Source organism: Sander vitreus, chromosome 8 (assembly GCF_031162955.1).
Source record: "Sander vitreus isolate 19-12246 chromosome 8, sanVit1, whole genome shotgun sequence".
NCBI classification, from domain to species: domain Eukaryota; kingdom Metazoa; phylum Chordata; class Actinopteri; order Perciformes; family Percidae; genus Sander; species Sander vitreus.
Genome location: NC_135862.1, coordinates 34,666,825 through 34,686,466, shown reverse-complemented (window position 1 = coordinate 34,686,466; position 19,642 = coordinate 34,666,825). Strand labels below are relative to the sequence as shown.

Genomic DNA, 19,642 nt, shown 5'->3' with positions numbered 1-19,642 from the left:
CAGGCCACCAAGCTGGCAGCGGGTGCCTCACTCCCTTCTTCAACATTTTCACCTTCTACATCGATATACATATATGCATGTTCACTTACCATATCCCACAATCCCCATCCCAATTCTAAACAAATTACATCAGAATCCATCATTGTTCGTTTCAAACATGTATTTAATGATCAGTAAAATATGTTGTTGCGAATTTATTCAAATCAATTCGCTCAATTACTTTATATATGTATTTATGTAGTCAGATGACATTCTTAAAGAGGGACACACCATTGAGCAGGAACCTAGCTGTTACAGTCAAAGTGAAAGGGCCCGGTCGTGAGTAATGAATATGCGATAGGGGCCCCCGGCTGTCAATCAATATCTTCCAGTTGGGCGGGCCCCTGATTGGTCCGGCCCGTAAGTACCGCTTACGCCTGCTTCTGTCTGTATATTTTAACTCACCCTAATGTCTCACTGTTTCCTGTTGCTCTGCTCTCAAAACATCTCAACAAAGGACCACAGTTGAAACTAAGCCGGCTGGCTAACACTGGCACATTTACACATTTTAATACGCCCCATCTAAGCAAAATATAAACTAACGTGATAAAACTAGATTTCTACCCCCCTCTCGTTATGATTAGGTAATAATGCAGGTGTTGCCTTTAGGCCCCTCTCGTTTCAGTTTATAGTGTGCTTTGGTGGTGCATCCCACATTAACAAATACACTACAATTAAATTAATACAATTAATTAAATTACCACAAACTGATTGCCACACAATGCTCACTCTGCCCTGTTAGTAAGACTGTCTTGTCATTTTTATCCATAAAAGACTGAGTCAGGGATTTTTATTTCTCTTTATACTTTGTGTTCTCCAGTTTCCTTTTTGCCATCTTCTCTCTGTGCTGTTGGCACTTAGAACTATCTACTCATTGCAGACTCTGTGAGTAAAAATGATACACAAATAATTGTTAAAAGCTTCACACTTAACCCATGACATAGGAGTGGAAAACATGCTCTGGTTTATTGGCATTTCTTTAAACCAATCACAATCGTCTTGGGCGGTGCGAAGCTAAATATTCTCAGGAAGGAACTTGTTTTGGTGGAACATGTGTACAAAAGTAGTTTTAGTCGTTCAACAGAAAACTCAGATTGGACAGATAGTCTAGCTAGCTGTCTGGATTTACCCTGCAGAGATCTGAGGAGCAGTTAACCATAGTCCTCACAAATCCACCAGAGGTTAGAACGCCAACACAAAGAAAGAAGAAGGGGACGGACACCCGGGGGAAAAAGAGGGACATCCGGCGGAATTTTCGGCGGCACCAAAGCAATCCAGGAAGTGGAACATCGTGGGTATAGAGGCTGCAACCAACGATGAATTTTATTGTCGATTATTTTTTGGATTAATGGCCAGTTGTTTGGTCTCCAAAATATCAGAACATGGTGAAAAATGTGGATCAGTGTTTCCCAAAAGCCTAAAAAGGACGTTCTCAAAAACGTCTTATATATTCACTTTACTGTCACAGAGGAGAGAAGAAACTAGAAAATATTCACATTTAACAAGCTGAGATCTGAAAATGTTCGATTAATCGAATATCAAAATTGTTGCCGTTTAAGTTATATGTAAGTAAGTAATATTTGACATCTAAACGATTAATCTTTGCAGCTTTACTTCTAAGGGCTTTATTTAGCTGTACATAGATATTTATATAAATTATTTTTCACGTTCTTTTGTTTTGTTTTTAACCATAGGCTATTATGGGATGCACAGTAAATATGTGAAGAATGAAATTGTTTGTATTTAAGTACGAAAGTAGAAGAAGGGGGTAGGACCAGAACAGTTTTATTTTCTTCCTACTCCTTTTTGAACATGGGAATCCTTATTTGATTAATTTACAATCATTTTGAAATATAGCCTATGAAATGAAATAAGAAAAAAAATGTTGCTGCCTCGTGTCGAGTGACGTCACAACACGTCCGCCTGCCCTTTCTATCCGTGCGCGAGCTCGACAGTCCAAAGTATAAAGTAGCGCGAGCTGGGGGAAGAAAAAGAAGTATAGTCGATACATAGCGAGAGGACACACACACACACACACACACACACACACACACACAGACAGAACAGAAGCGCGCGCACACAAACCCAGACGCACGCATGCAGACACATAGGTTATCTGGCTGTACAACGGAATACTGGCCCATGTGTGTACATGTACACACAGAGAAAAGTGTTTAGAACTTAATTAAGGAGTAGATATCGGACAATGGAGCGGGAGTTGTGGATCTAACGCGGCGGCGCAGAGGACTTGCAATGGGCGGTGTGCTGCTGGAGCTGCTGCCGCTGCCGCTGCTGCTGCTGCTGTGGAGCTGCCTGCCGGCGGCGGTTCACGGTACGTTGACTTTTTTTTGTTCCCAACATGGATCCTCGGGGAACAAGGGGCTGTGGAGCCACCAGGACGAGACATGATAAGAACATAGTAGTTACAACTCTGTCTGTGTGCCTGTGGGCTTCACTCTCCGCTAAATGTCCCCGCGCTGAGACACTGCGCGAGTTGTGATTCCTTGTCTGGAAGTGGAGGTTTTTTTATGTCCCAAGGTACAACAACACTAGTTGTAAAGAAAGTGTCGAAACTTTGCATTGGTGTGTGCGTGTTTGTGTGTGTGTGTGTGTGTGTGTGTGCGCGCGACACACACTGGAGGATGACTAAAGTGTAACTAAACGGTGTCTCTGGTGGTTAGTACAGTAACATTAGTTGATGAGTTTATGTGTCGGGGCAGAAATGAAGTTTGAAGCCAGCCGGGGCTATTTTTCTCGGGCCTCGGCTCGGCGGCTCCAGCCATTCCTGCTCGGTGTCGGGTGTCACGCACACTTTCAGCTTTTATAGTGAAAAAGCAGCCGGGATGTCTTAATTTGGGAACGAAAACTCCACTGGACACTCTCAACATGTTGTCCCCTATGAATCTAGCTCTTGATAACCTTACTTTCTTTGATATTTGCGCTCTTACTATTGATCTCAAAGTGGCCAGGCAGAGGCGGAGCTTAGCTTTCTCTCATATGGATGCAAAGCATTACACCAGCTCTTAAAGCTCTTTTATTAAATACATTAACATTTATTTTTACAGTGAACACTTTAAGTGATAAAGGCACTTGGAAATTACAAGGTAGTGGGCCTACAAAACGGTGAACCATACAATGTTGTTTGATTGACCTTTGTTCTCAAGGGGAGACACTTCAGGCAAAAACATAATCTTTCCATTTTGAGTTTTTGGGCTATTTTATTACCATAGCATGTCTTCTTTCAGACTAGTGGAAAAAAAGACATCCAAAATACACATCTAGATGTTTATTTTACCCCAATTTGTCTATTTGTGCATTTCTCCTAACTTCAATAGATAATTCCTTGTTTGCATATTTAAACATGAAATTACAGAAAACTTGTAATACAAAAGATATTTGTCTTAATGTCAGTAATTAACTGGAGAAGTTTAATGGTAGTTAATTAATTAAGTGATAAAGGCCCTTGCAGATTACAAGATGTGAACAATACCATCTTCAGGCAAAAACATAATACACACAGGTGTTTATTTTTACTACACTTTGTCTATTATGTGCTGGTAGATGTTTCCGAAATTCACCAAAAGTTAGCATTAGATAATGCCTCATTTGCATATCTAAACATAACATTTCAGAAAACGTGTAATACAGAAATATATGTCTTAATGTAAGTAATTAACTGGGGATGTTTAATGGTGATATCTGTTGTTTAAAATGTTTTACCCTATTCACCTGTAACGGCTTGCATTTTATAATCCATATCTTTAAAGGCAGTTTTCTTAAAATGAGTTATTCTCAGACTCTGAGGCAGAAATCTTCACTTCAGCAGCGCTTCCATACAGTACACTGAACTTTCCTCTTTCATTCCTATCTACATTCTGAAGGTTCTTACAGAGGTAATGCTTCTAGCCCGTAAAGATCTCAGCATCATCACTACACTACAACACATTGCTCACAAATTGAAACCGTATACTGGATTCAAACAAAAACATAAAGAAAGCAAAATAAATTCTGAAAGAAAAAAACTTCAAAGATAATAAGCGTAGACAAAACAAGAGACTCCATTTGTCTGCTTGCATCCTAAAACTGCAGCTTCACATTTCATGCAGTGTAATAAAAAAGGGACATTTTTTTTATTTATCTCAATAAAAGCATGTTAATAAGCTCTACATGTCTGCCCCTTGATGTGATTTTCATTTTCCAGTGTGGCCCTTAGTAAAATGAGTTTGACACCCCTGCTTTAGAGAGTGATGGTTATGCTCTCACTTTTGCTCATATGTATATATATATATATATATATATATATATATATATATATATATGAAAAATATTTTGTCAGCTTCCTGAGTATGCTGTCTCCAGACCATGACTCTTTTTATTTATTTTTTTATAAAGATTTTATTTTAATGTGAGACATTACAGGGAACCTCAAGTGATACAAGAAATAAACAGTCAGATAAAGAAAAAGAAAAAAGAAAATAAATAAATGAGTCTTTAGAGTCCCAAAGGTCAGACCTCTGAGTGATTATATGGTACAAATCACATTTCCGTACAGAAAATGACTTCACACATCTACAACGTGAGACAGGTGCGTAGGAGGGGGACAAGCAGGTCAACAGTTGCAAAGAAAAAGTCCCGCACACTGTCTAACTTGCAAAAAAAATATAGAAACTAGAAAACTCACTCTTTTTACAAGTTAGATGGTGTGCGGGACTTTTTCAATCACATTTCCAACACACAAACATACAGAAAATACATACAATTTAGTTTGGACCTTTGTTAATGATGCTGTGTGTTTTCTGTTTTTGTGTAAATGATGTGGGTAAATGAACAAAGGAAATGTGGATGTGTATCTGTGGAGTCAGACCTTGTTATACCCACACTTTCAGACATAACCAATACACACATCACTTCCTTCCAGGTGTGTAGGAACACCCATATGACTGGTTCACATTTTAAAAAGAAAATATTGGACATAATATATAGGGACTTCATGCTACAGTTTTGTGTTGGAAAACTGTGCTGTAGTCAGATTCTGAGTCCTCTTTTACCTGTTCTTTGATCAGATAGTTCCTCATGATTTTGTTCATTTTATATTGTTTTTTATTAAGGTTATTGTTTCTTCTGTAAGGCTGTTTAAATAATTTTCACAATATCCTACAGAAAGTGACTATTTTCTGAACGATGTTAGAAATGTGTAATGTTTTGAATTAGAACATCAAGTCCCCTGACAAAAAGCATTATTACAAATCTGAAGGTGTCAGATGTGACTGCTTAGTACAGAGCACTCAACGACACCAACTGTGGACTTAGAACAGCATCATAACCATTACATAACATAAAGTGCAGCAACAACACTCAAAGTAACTTTTACAAGGCAGAATCAGAAAGGAATTTATTGCCACAATAGTTACCGTACGTGGAATTTGCCTTGGTGATACATACACAGTGTTTTCCCTGGGTTTATCAAAGACTTAGGTTCCCAGATTTGGTTTAGGGTTCTTTCCTCAAGAAAATGTGATGGTTTTCAATAAAAAAAATATGCAATTCAACATCATTTTGGACCATTATTAACATGTGTCTAAAACCTTGGAAAAGCTAGAGCAGATGATAAATAAATAAAAAAAGAAAAAAAAAAGCTTAAAGACAAAACTTCCCTGTTTTTGGCGCTTTGTTCGCATTTCACATTCATTCAGCTTAGGTGCAGTAAAGTCCGTTTAATGTCTGATCCAACTGATTCCAACATTTGTTTGCTTCCCTAGGTAATATTTGGATAAGTTCAGGTTTGCAGAGCATTTGTGAAATGGACTTTAGTCAAGTCAGACAGCGACAGCCTCTGTTTTTTGAACATGATGAGGAAAAAAAATCCTTTAACAGGAAAACCTAGAGAGAACCTCAGGAAGAGCAACAGAGGAGAGGTCCCTCTCCCAGGACGGACGTATAGAGCTGCAACTAACGATTACTGTATATCTATTATAGACTAATCTGCAGATTATTTTCCCGATTAATCTATAAAAATGTAAGAACATCTTAGTTTGTCAAAATCCAAGTTTGTTTTGTGATGTCTTTAAATATCTTGTTTTGTCCAAAACACAGAGACATTCAGTTTGATAAGATTTAAAACAGAAACGAACAGGAAACAGTTAATCGCTTATCAAAATAGTTGGTGATTATTATTATTTTGGCATTTTAGGCCTTTATTTGTAGATTTGAAAGGGGGGGGGGGGGAAATGACATGCAGCAGAGGGCCGTAGGTCGGAGTCGAACCCCGCGGCCGCTGTGTCGAGGAGTAAACCTCTATATATGGGCGCCCTCTCTACCAGGTGAGCTACCCAGGCGTCTAGGTGATTATTTTTTTACAGGTAAAATGACGAAATTCTAGATAGCTAAATATTTAGATAGTAAACATAGGCCTATATGAAGAATGGAGGTAGGGAGGATGTCAAGCGGCTTCCAGGTGTCCCAAAACAAACACACATGCACACATAACTCATATTGCCATAACATCAGGCAGCAAAGCACAATAGCTTATTTTGCTCATAAAGATCAGGACTATCAGGGTTTCCCCCAGTCATATTTTCAAATGTCCAGTTAGCATTAATCACTGACTTAATGTAGGGCCCTGTGGTATCTGTCTTATAGCTTTTTTAAATTCTCAATTTTGTGATTCTGTCATCACAGAAACTATTCTCTACATTAACGCTGCCATCAGTCCCATGTCAAAAAAAAGCGATTGCCAACCGAGCTAAACAACTTTGTCGGGGAAACCCTGACTATGAAATGTTAATTACTAGTGAAATACACCAATCAGTTGATGCATAAGTCTGACTTAAACATTGTGCTGGAAACTGGCATTCCGCTGGGAGCAACAGGGTTGAATACTGAATCAGTTGAAGTGGTTGGCTCTCGTTGGTTCCAAAAGAAGAATGATGTCCTAAGTTTGGCACTGAGGTGACCACATGTAGGCACACTTCACACCCATTGGCCAAAAACACCGAAGTAGTGTCAGTACACTGCAGGGCAAACATCACAGCTGTATGTCGTCAGACTGTCAGATTACTCTGTAAATGGCCCCCCATAAAAATGTTAAGTGTCAAAACTTCATTTCCAGCATTCTGCCTTTTCTGCATCAATTTATGGTGCAAATGTCTATGTAGAGGAAATAATATTCTCCTATATTGTTCAAAACCTTCTGCATATTCAAAACATCACGTGTTTCAGGATTTTTTTAGAAGTTTAACAGACAATCTTAATCACAAGAAATTACATCTTTATTTTTTTACGCTCCTGTTGTGTAAAAAATAAAGTGTATAAGTATGTTGATCTTTGACTGCAGGTCTGCTTTCACAGATTCTTTGGCTTTTTGGCTTTTAATTGTTTTTTTGGTCATGCATTACTATTTCTTGAAAAACTCCATTTACTGGTTCTGTTTTAACACAGTCCTTATATTTTCAGTAAGACACTTCCTACATTACTTCTTTACATAAATCATAGTTTATAACAGGTTTGAGCACCAGCCAAATGCTGGTTAAACAATGGTAATCTTGATTTTGGAGTCCACCAGCCACAGTGGCAGGTGGACACCAACCCTGATCTAATATGCCCAAAAAAATCAAAGCCGTCTTTTCACTGCTAAGCCTTTGTAAAAAGCAAGTTGCGTTTAAGGATTTTTTCAGAGAGCTACGTGACACATGCCACTATATCGACTAGGACTGGTGGGTTTATGGTTGTCCTACACACAGAGTATGTCAGGCAGACACAGCTGATAACCTCGCAGCAGGATGCAATGACATGCTCTGAGGACAGATACGGACCTGGGTCAGTCGTGTGGTTGCACAAGCAGTTCAAGGAAAGTGGCTGCATGTGTCCACAACAATGCATCATGGCTGTGCGACCGGTACAAGTCTGCAGCTGTCCACGGAACATTGAAAGTATGTCCGAGCCTCCCTGACAGGTGAACTGGGCTTCAGTTTCCTGCTTGTCCGTTTAATGATTGGTTAACTAGGGTTGGCTTGCCATTGCTATAGCTAACAGAACTGATAGCATGTAAACAACTGTGGGATTAGCGAAAAAGTAGCAGTTTGGGTACAGAGACGTTAATGTTACATCCACGTTACAGGCTTGACAGCACACAGCCCTCTGATGTATTATAAGATAATACAAATACAAAGATAATACAGCCACAGGAACTCGGAAGAACCGTCATATGAGCCTGCTCAGCCGGGCGCAGTCCCGTGGGTCTGATACACTTTCATTATGTGTGTTCATAATGCCTAGTTAAATAACTCTGGGATTGGCTATTAGTGCATGTTACATTTTTCAAAACATGATGGTTTAAACAAGGACCATTTAAGTGTTCGGACTGCAAGTTGATCCCAACAAAAATTATCCGCTGAAATATCGAGGTTTCTTCATGTGAAGTCTATGGTTTCTGGGCCAGTGGGTTGCCAGGCGTTGTCAGTCCACTGTCGGCCTCTAAGCCCAGGGTTGTTGTTCCTGGGGGCTTGGTCTGGCCCTGCTTCTAGAGGGAAAGGTCACCTGACCGGTAACAACAATAACGATAAGATAAAGACCTGTTTTTTTTGTCTTTTGTTATTTAACTAAAGAGGCCAAAGTTCTCATATGTTAAATGTCCAAACACAAGCAGCCATACGGACATGTTTTGGTTCAGCACTTTAAAAAAAGGATTGAGTTTGATTGCCAGCTCTACTGACTTGTGAATAGGAAAATTATTCTTTTTGGGTGTGTGCTCGTCTATTTGGGTGGGCCGCCCCAAAAAAAAAAATAGAACCTCTCTGCCCAGCGGACCTGGGTATTTTCTCTTCCCACTGCTGAGGCCGACCAATAGGTGATTTCCACACTGCTCTCCATTAGCCTGCAGCATATGGACCATTGCATTCACTGCATTCAGGCTTCATACACTGAGCTGTTCTTTTGTTTGGATGGAGGCACACTCGACACTCCACAAAACAGGGCAGGACCTGACGGAGGTTGACAGGGAACAGAGCTAATACTGCTCAGTGTTTTCATTCATTCAGAAGGAAATGTAATATTTTTGTTTGAAACAATCAAAATGACACAATCTAACAAAATATATATTTTACATTTTTATTTTATAAATTTTTATTTATATTTTTATTTATTTTTACACAACTATTTCTGTTCAACCGCTAATAGAACCTTTATAAAATACAGCCTAAAATTGGCAAAAATGAAGAATATGCAATTCATGTACTTGTTGGTAAGCTCCTGGCAGCAGGGAAAGGAGAAGAGTCAGGGGCTGAAGGGCAGGAGAAGAGATTTGGTGACTGTGCTGAGGAGAAAAGTAAGGAAGAGATTTATATCTTTTCCTGTTTGTGTTTCTCTGGTGTGAAACTTGAGGAGGTTCTTTGCTGTTTGGATTTCATACGAACCTGATGGAGGTAGGACAGAGACAGAGATGAAGAAGACTGGAACAAGGGAAAAGTTGCTGAGAGAAGAGAGAGAAAGAAGAAAAGAGGAGAGGAGAAGTGGATAAAGGGAGGAGGAGAGGGAGAAATGGGACAGAGGGAGCAGAGGTGGAGAAAGAGAGGAAGTCTGTGGCAGTCTACCTTGATTTCTCTAGGGTCCACACACACACACTCACACAAACACACACACTGCATAAATATGCTCCCTGCGCTCGTCACACATTTTTCTTGTCCCAACTGGGGAGGTGTGAAGAAAATCTCTTCCTTCCTTGCAACCCTACACACACACACACACACACACACACACACACACACACACACACACACACACACACACACTGTGAGGGTTCTGTTAAGATGGGCTCTGATAAGATGTAATGCGAGGGAGCCTGTTAGCTTTCTCCAAGCAGAACAAAGCAGGATAACTGTGTGTGTGTGTGTGTGTGTGTGTGTGGGCTTGTTTAACTGTATTCGTGGGGTCCAAAAACAGGGAGTCCAGTATACTTGTGGGGCCAAAATGCTGGACCCCACAACTTTAAAGGTCTGTTTGAGGGTTAAGACTTGGTTTTAGGATTAGGGTTAGAATGAGGGTGAGGGTAAGGGTTAAGGTTAGGCATTTAGTTGGGATGGTTAAGGTTAGGGTAAGGGGCTAGGGAATGCATTATGTCAATGATGGGTCCCCACAAAGATAGTGCCACAAACCTGTGTGTGTGTGTGTGTGCGTGCGTGCATGCGCGTGCGTGCATGCATGAGCAGAAAGGGTTGCAGCAGTGCATTGCCTACGCTTTAGAAACTTCTTTTGGGACCCTTCTTTCTTTTTAAGCTGCCACCTCAGTATGACCTCTCCCCCCAGCTCCTACACACACACACACACACACACACACACACACACACACACACACACACACACACACACACACACAAACACTGAAGGCCCCCCCCCCCCCACTTTGATTGTTAATCCCATTGACGAACTCAAATGTCGTTTTTTTGGTCTTTTTTTCTTTTGTGTGCTGTTGCACCCATGAAAACACACACAGACACACACACACACACACCATGCATACAATGTTAGGTGCAGTGATGTCATTTTTCTTCACACATTTTGATTTAATTTTAACATTTGTAGCATTTCATTGTAGCTGAAAAAAGTGCATATTTTATATTTAGAATATTTATTAAGGGGTCATCTGTGCTTCAATGTTGGATAGAATATTAATTGTAAGTATATTATATATACTTAGAATTTGTTTATATATATAACAGTAATAATTACTGAAATAATGAGTACTAATGCATGTTTGTCATTCAGACATCCATTTATGTTACATAACACACATGACACATTGTTTTTTCTGTTTGTTTTTTTATTTTAGTTGTGAGTTGAAAAGTAATTAATTGAAGAAAGAAAAGTTTAAACTCCTCTGGCAGGACGTATTCGGTCACACGCTGTACTTCAAGTATTTTGCTCGTGTTGGTCGTGTTTTCAACAATGCTTTTGTCCTGATTTGATTCTTTCACGATACATGGGTGCTGATTGGATTTGTATTGTGATTTTCATTTATTATGATTCTAGAAGTATTGCTATTCGATAGTATTGAGTATTGTGATTTTCTTTTCCTTCTTTAACAGAAACAACAATTGAATAAAACACTTCTAGAGACAATATATCATTTTAGAATTGCATTCTAAAAGCTGATTGTTTCCTTTTACTTTGTAAAGAAGAACATAACATGGATTTTCAGCTTTCCCTCTGTTCTGCTGGAAACTGATATGATGTCAGCGGTACCGTAGAAACAGAAAACATTTAGCTCAATCATTGGTAAAAATAAATAAAAATAAATAAAGAATATCAATTATCGTAAAAAATAATTAATTTTAAAAATCGTCGCAAAAAACTCATGATGCATACGATTTTCCATTGTGTATCCACCCCTAGTTGGCACGTGTGTTTAATGTCTCTCTGTGTATTTAATATGGTGCTGCTGGCGTCTTGATGTTATTGTGACCACATTCAGACTAGTGCTAATGGAGATGTTACTGTCGTGGCTTGTATGGAAATGCGTGCTAAACGAGCATTTACTTTGCGAGGTGCATGTCTGAAAGCGTCTGAAATACATCCCTTTCTGTTTGTTATCCAGCCAGAGCCTTTACACACACACACATATATATATATATATATATATATATATATATATATATATATATAGCGTGTGTGAGTGTAGTGTTTGGATACAGCAGTCTGGGCTTGTCCTCTCAGTCAGCTGGCACTAATCCCCACCAGAGTGTCTCTGTTAGGCCAGAGTGTGTGGTCTGCCCCCCCCCCCCCCTCTCTCTCTCTCTCTCTCATTTTGATCTGTGTCAGGTAGGCCTGTAACATTTATTTAGTAATTGTCTAATCACCGTTTCTTTGTTTAACCGCAATTAATAAACATTAGCTGAGCTCTTAAGGGCTATGACTGTTGATGGTTTTATCAATGTTATGTTCATTTATGAATAAAAGCAGGGCTGTAGTCAAGACCACCTTTGTCTAGTCGAGACCAAGATAAGACCGAGTCCAAAAAGGTTTGAGTCTGAGTCAAGACCGAGTCCAGGACAGAAAATAACGTAAGCAGGGCACACAGATGCAGGGTGTGCGAAGATAATCTAGTGTGTGATTGGTTATCAGGTGGCCAGTGTTTCACTTTCCCTCCAGTGTTATTATAAACATAATGAAGACACCTGGACTCGGTCGAGACCAAAAGCTATATTTGGCAAGACCAGTGGCAGAGACCAAGTCCAAATACCTGCAAGTCCGAGACCATAGAAAAACCGTCTCAAGTCCAGAACAGATAGGGAACAGATTTTTGTCGCCAAAGATACAACTGGAAACGTAGCTGAAGTTCACATTCACCTTCACATTGGTGTCCTTCACAAAGTCCTTTTTATTGTTCAATGAATGATGAATTGTTAAATTGATTGTGTCTGCTTTAAGGACTGGGTGTTGTTTGGGGACGCACTGACAGAGGCGGCGTGTCTTAATGCTGTGGGATTACAGTAGGCATGTTGTGCCAAACCACAGCATAGCAGCCCTGCCACCCTGCCAGGCCCAAACCACAAGCTTCCCCAGAGGCAAAGACACACACACACACACACACACACACACACACACACACACACACACACACACACACACACACACAAAATATTAGAGCTGGGATGATATGCGTTTGTCCCAATTTGGTTCTTTTTTACGATACATGGGTGCCGGTTGGATTTGTATTGTGTTTTTCATTTACTGTGATTCTAGACGTATTGCGATTCGATTCTTTTCCTTCTTTAACGAAAGCAACAGTTGAATAAAACACTTCTAGAGACGATATATGATGAGACATTTCTAAAAACTGATTGTTTCCAAGAAGAATGACATCACATGTCAGTCTGACATTTATTTACTTTGTCAAGAAGAACATAACATGGATTTTCAGCTTTCCCTCTGTTCTGCTGGAAACTGATATGATGTCAGCGGTACCGTAGAAACAGAAAACATTTAGCTCAATCATTGGTAAAAATAAATAAAAATAAATAAAGAATATCGATTCTAGAGAAAAGAATCAATTTTAAAAATCTACGTAAAAAAGTCACGATACATAGGATTTTCAATTTTTTCCCCCACCCCTATTGATTAGTAAACATAAATATTTTCTATATATTATGCCTTCCACTGACAGTGTATGAAGCATAAGGACAGACGTATTAATGTGAACGTTCTTTTTGGTCTCGGTGCTTGTCTTCTGCAGGTTGTTGCCAGCTGGCAGTAATGTTGGAGGGTTTCTGTTTTGGTTGAGCTTTGTTCCAAAGAGTAGCAGTCCTGTGTGGTGTTTTACTCTGCTGGTGTCTCGTTGTGAACTTGATTGTGGCATGTGGCACTGTGGGGGTGCAGCAGTAATCATCTGGATACGCTAGGCCACATGTGTCAAACTCAAGGGCCGCGGGCCAAATCCGGCCCCTCGCAGACTTTGATCTGGCCCGCATATCAATTAAGGATCCCAATACATTTTGGACCGCCTAGTTTTTGTCACTTTTTGCGCCTTCTTTCAATGTTTTTGTTGCTTTGTTTGACAGTTTTTTGCTTTATTATTGCTGACTTTTTTAGGACTTTATGAGGCCCAAACTGTACGTGAGAAGACTTCATAAGACATGCAATAATACAGTCAAAGATATTTCACTTCTCTTAAATGAAAGCATGTTAATACACTTGTATTAACTAATACATGGCTGGCCCTTGATGGGATTCTTATTTCTAGAATTTGAGTTTGACCCCCCCCGTGCTAGACCTTTAAGCAATCAGCACAACTAATTAGTGAAATGAAACTGCTCTGAGATTGGTGGCAGACTGAACAATGTTATTTCAGCATGATGTATCAACAGATGTGTATTTCATTCAGATTACAGAACAAATGATGGTTGTGTAGTGAAGTTGATTCATGACTTAAGTAGAGTCATTGTTGTTATTGTCTTTATTGTTCTTACTAGGTGCACCATTCAGAAAATGTCACGATTCAACATCGATTTTCAGGCTCAAGATTCGATTCAAAATCGACTTTCACTTCAAAAACGATTCTCGATTAAAAAAAACATTCCCAGTATGTAAATGTGGTCACTTTCCCATGTGATTGCAGTAGACTTACAATAAAATAAATTAAACTAAATTAAAAAATATCATTCGATTTTTGGAATTCTGTGAATTGACTTTGAATATGTAGAGCTTGAATCACGATTCGAATGGGAATCGATTTTTTTGCACACCCCTAGTTCTTACTTGATTTTTGTTTGTGTATTATTATTATTATTATTATTATTAAAGAGATACCCCAATAATATTTTGGAATTGCACTAAAGTGAGGGACTCACAAATAGGGCTGCACAATTAATCGGATGCTAATCCCTATAACGATTGCGTTCTCCGCTCATTGGAACCTCAGCTGCATACTGCAACAAGGGGAAAGCTGTGTGTGTGTGTGTGTGTGTAAGAGGGAAAGAAAGAGTGTGTGCGTGAGGAGTATGAAGGTAGTAGTAAAGTCATAGCTGTAATAATGTATAATATGTACAGTTTAGGCTTTTGTTGGTGAATAAATGCAACAACTTCTCAAGACCCATCCAACCACCTGTTGTCTGGGTTCTTCTCATACTTTTTCTGTTGCACATTGCATTGCAAACACACTGCAAACTGTGATATGCAGTCTGAGTAATGTTAATATTACAATGATAGTAATATGTGATATTCCCCAAAACCATTCCTTTGCCCTTGAGGTAAATAAAGGAAGTAAATCAAACATAAGACAAGTCGTCCAGTTCCCTAATCCACTGGGAAATTCCACAGTTTTGCATGAATGGGCTAGACACAAATATCACAAAGCCCCCTGGATGAATACTCAGAATGCATCATTTGAGGTTAAGAAAAACATCTTATGTATCAGTTTGAGCCAATTTATTCTCTCTTTACTTAAAGAATTGTAATTGGATCAGTTCAAATCAACTGGGTTTAATATAAGTTTTCTTTCCAGGCTCACCTCTCCTCCTGTTTGCCAACCGGCGTGACGTACGATTGGTCGATGCAGAGGGTGTGCGGGGAGAGTCGGCTATCGTTGTTAGTGACCTGGAGGATGCAGCAGCGGTGGACTTCCTGTATTCTGAGGGCCTGATATTTTGGACAGACGTCAGTGAGGAGGCCATCAAACAGACGCACTGGAATCAGTCATCCAACTGTAAGACTGCACACTCTTTCCTGGGTGTTAATTCTCATGCTTATTGAAGGTTTCCTCATAAACACCAGCAGTAAAAGTGGTTTTGTTTTAAAGTGGGCCGGAACAATCTGGAACGGCGTTCCGGCACCTTCGATTAACAAGTAAATGAATCAAATTGGCGGTTTCATACTTCAGTGTTTCCCGTTCTTTCAAAAATAACGCCAAACTTCCATTGCAGTGTTTCCCCTGTTCAGTCTCAGCAGTGCACCACCATCTGTCTGTGGTGAGTTCACATGTCTATAAAAATAGCAGGACAGTCGAGTACTGTCTGTTAAAGTCAGTTGAATGGGGCTACGTTCAGACCTGACAAAACGTAGCAACACGTTTATTTAAACTGAAATGGGGGTGCGTTGAACACCTTGTTGTGTGCGCAAACGCGCTGCCAAACTCTCGCCTAAATGCAACCTAGGGTCTTTCTGTGAATGGACCCGAGTCAAACTTTAGTTTAAAAGCATATTCAGGATGGAAGCGCACGTATCAGGGAGGAGAGTAAAGATGGAAAGCTCGTAAAGCTTAGTTCCATATAAATGCACGGATAATTCGTTGTTTTGTTGTTAGTGAAAAAAAATATTGACCTTGTAGTTGAAAAAGGAGCCTCGTATAAGAATGACATTTCCTCCTATGGAGTCCGTTCATTCGCATTCGGAGATCGACACTTTTTGACTGGCAAGATGGCTGTGACCGGAAACAACAACAGCTAAAGTGAGTCCTTCAAAACCTTTGTTTTTGGTAAACTCTGTGTACACAAACAATGTTCTCAATGCTGGAGTTGAGATCGAGTTGTGTCGGGCCTTCTTAGTGTTTTAAAAATAGTAATTTTGATGTGATCATAGTAGTGCACTCCCATTCAAAAGGCCAATTGACCAAAAAACGAAAATATGGTAAATCTTAAAAGTGGCGATTCCGTCCTAATTATGCTTTTAAACAGAGGTTTGACTCGGGTACATTCACAAAAAGACCCTAGGTTGCATTTTGGCGAGAGTTACGCTTTAACACGAGTTTACAGACACTCTCTGCTGACTGACCTGTGACACAGCCAATAAACCAGAGACACACCCACCAAACCAGAGAAAAAACATACCTCAAAGCCCGTTGCACACCGTTTCACACTGTTCCGAGTAAACACGGAAACAGTAGCAAAGCGGTGCACACCGTTTTGAGATTGAACGTGCCCCAGGTGATGATCACGTTGCCTGTAGCCTACGGTTTACAAACAGGCTACACGACACGGTAACATGCTGAAGATCCAATGTTTTTAGATGAGCTAGACAGAGAGCATCCCCTCCCTGATCTTAGGGTTCCCCCACCTGCCAAATCCCACTTTAACCCCAGCATAGCTTCACTGGTTTGATGAAGAATGCATCCTTTCTCTTTCACCTTCTCACACTGTGTATGTTTTCTGGTTGCAGCCCTTAAAGAGGCGCTGGGAACGGGCCAGACTGTGGTTGTATCAGGGCTGGACAGTCCCGACGGGCTGGCCTGTGACTGGTTGGGCAGAAAGCTCTACTGGACAGACTCGGAGACCAATCGGATTGAAGTGGCCAACCTGGACGGCACCTCCAGGAAGGTCCTGTTTTGGATGGACTTGGACCAGCCCAGGGCTATCGCTCTCAACCCTGCTCAACGGTAACAGAGACACTCTTCATAGTACGCTTAGACCACCATAGTACTCTTGTCTGCAGGACAAACATGGACTTAAAACTGGAAAACTGATAGTGAAACTGGGGCTCTGGATCAATCATTATAAATGTCTCTTCAAAAATGCGATATGTGTGGATTTCCCTGTAGTTTGCCTGTTTTTCTGGACAATCCAAAGTCAACACTTTTCGTGATCATCATCATCAAAACCTAGATTTACACTGTAAAACCCAAACTGCATGGCTAGATATCAAAAGACGGATGTGAGAAAATATGTTTCTCGAACAGACCCTTTGAAGGCCTCCCTTAGATTGTCACTTTGTTTAGCCGCTCTACACAGTGCTTGTTTTTAAGAGCTGGAGAGACAACATGCTCACTTAAGTCTTTCAATGAAAGTCTTGAAATATGATATATATATACAGTGTAAACAATGCCTAAATATCCCAGGTAGCCAAGCATACCTGAGCTGAAGGTGTAGGGTGCAATAACAGGGAGATAGCTAATAGGAAAGATGGTGGAAGAGAAGGCCTGTTCTGCAGAGTTTCCGTTTTCTGTGGTTTGTTCTCACACTGACCCCCCCCCTCTCCCTCTCCCTCTCTCTCTCTTTCTCTCTCTCTCTCTCTCTCTCTCTCTCTCTCTCTCTCTTAAAACAACTTGTTGGATCAGCAAAACCTGAGCTCCTCGGATGATAGATTTACTGTTGTGGGTTCATTTTGTCCTGCTAGTATACTTATGATTGTGTGTTAACAGTTTTCATGATGGTTTGGGCTACAGAAGTCTCCAACCATGACTTCTGCAGACCTTGTATAAAGACACTGTACTTAAACTAGAGGTTCAATGAGTCCATTGGCCTCCTTAGTTCAGGCTGAATGCACTGAATCCTTTCCTTTCAATAAACACTCTCTTTCTTCCTGTATTACCCAAGCAGTATGACTCCATCATACTGTAAACAGCCTGAACACCATGTCTGCGCCAGCCAGGAACAGTCAGATTGAACAGCTAACATTTCTATAGATCACGATAGCCACAGGGTGTGTCTGTGTTGGGAGTTGTTGGTCATACTGTAACTGAACCTCGTGGGTGCAGGGCCAGTGGGACAAAAGAGTGTATAGGCCAAGAACACAAACAGGTTCAACTGTGTGAATGCACTGTCAAATGCAACAACATGTATGAAGACCACAACTACAACTATAAGGGTGTTTTCACAATTGGTCCGTTTCAGCCCTCCAAAAGAACTCAGACCTATTAGTCAGCATTTTTTGCGCATATGTGAGCACTCCAAAGGGACTCAGACCCCCTGGAACGAACCTTACTCAGACCTCCTCGGGAGGTGGTCTGAGAACGTTTGCTTCAAGTCTGCGTTGCGGTTCTCTTCACCTTTGCATTGTGAACACAACATGCTTCAGATTCGCCTTGCCCTTTTGCCTTTGCCAATGTATTTTAGCCCCGAGGCCCTATCAGAGCTGAAGTGGACCAGAAAGAGAACTGAGTCCTCTTTCATGTAGTCTATATCGACGACGTTCCACTTCCGGGATTGCTCTGGTGCCGCTGGAAATTCTGCCGGATGTCCTTCCCCTTGCTCTTTCTTTGTGTTGGCGTTCTAAACTCTGGTGGATTTCTGAGGATTATGGTTAACTGCTCTTCCTCCTATTTTGCAGGGGCACCGTTGCTCCGTCCGGCCCTTAGCACCGCCCAAGACGATTGTGATTAGTTTAAAGAAATGCCAATAAACCAGAGCACGTTGTTCTCCCATCCAGGAATGCTGTGTGGACTAGCCAGACCTTCCTTCGCAGCGCTGTGGAGGAAGGTCTGGCAGTGCGAGACTATCTTTCAAGTAAACTGACATTGTGAACACAAAAAGAACTGAGTCCCTTTTCTTTTGGTCCACTTTAAGAGGACTGAGTTTGGTTTGCGTGAAGAGGACCATATGTGAAAACACCCTTAGATTCAAGTTGTTCTTGTTCTTTAAATCAGTGTACAATATGTGAATCCAAGTCAATTCAGCTTTGGATGGTTCAAGCAGAGACGGTTTGGAACCGAGACGCCCCAACTCAGAGTAGTTTCCTGTATGTGTGAGTCCTGTGGGTTGGTCCACTGCCACGTCTCTTTAGGAGTGTGAGTAAGGTTTGTTCCAGAGGGGTCTGAGTCCCTTTGGAGTATTCACATAAGCACAGATGCAAATGCTGACTATTAAGTCTTCATTTGGAGTGCTGGAACGGACCAAGTGTGAAAACACCCTTCTTGTTGTAGTTGTGGTCTTCGTACCTGTTGTTACATTTGACTCAGCATGATTATTTACAGATATGATCATAGACTGTGTAACTGTTTTCTGACAAGCAGAAGAGAAACATGATTAGTTTTCTATCAAATTCTTTCCTAGTTCCTGTTTGCTGGTCAGGTGTTCCACATATGTCTGTGTCTAGCCATGATTACCAAGTATCTGCAGGGTTTTTCCTGCACTCAGGATTTTTGTGCACTCTGTTCTAGAGGTTTTAGCCAGCGCCAAAGGAAAATACTCAGCGTGGTCCTATTTACTGGAGCAGTGAACAACGTTTCCATTGCACAAGAACCTTACGGGATGGGAATGATTGTTCCAGGTACCCTGAGGTGTTACCAGGGAAACAGAGTTGTTTGTTTACATTTTGGTTGGTCTTTAAAAAATTCTTTGGCAATTGACTGTGGTATAAGCGGGTTAATGCCCTTCCAGGTGTGTTAATGGATGACAGGGAGGCC

General features: G+C 40.6%; 1 protein-coding gene across 1 annotated transcript in view; it reads left to right on the top strand.

The window, feature by feature from the left end:
- Positions 1-2,020: 2,020 nt before the first annotated feature.
- Positions 2,021-19,642, top strand: part of lrp5 (low density lipoprotein receptor-related protein 5) — a 68,127-nt gene continuing 50,505 nt past the window's right edge. The window contains exons 1-3 of the mRNA XM_078257928.1: positions 2,021-2,371; positions 15,032-15,232; positions 16,681-16,897. Coding sequence (XP_078114054.1) covers positions 2,293-2,371; positions 15,032-15,232; positions 16,681-16,897 — 497 coding nt within the window. The 5' untranslated portion in view covers positions 2,021-2,292. The remainder of the gene's footprint in view (positions 2,372-15,031; positions 15,233-16,680; positions 16,898-19,642) is intronic.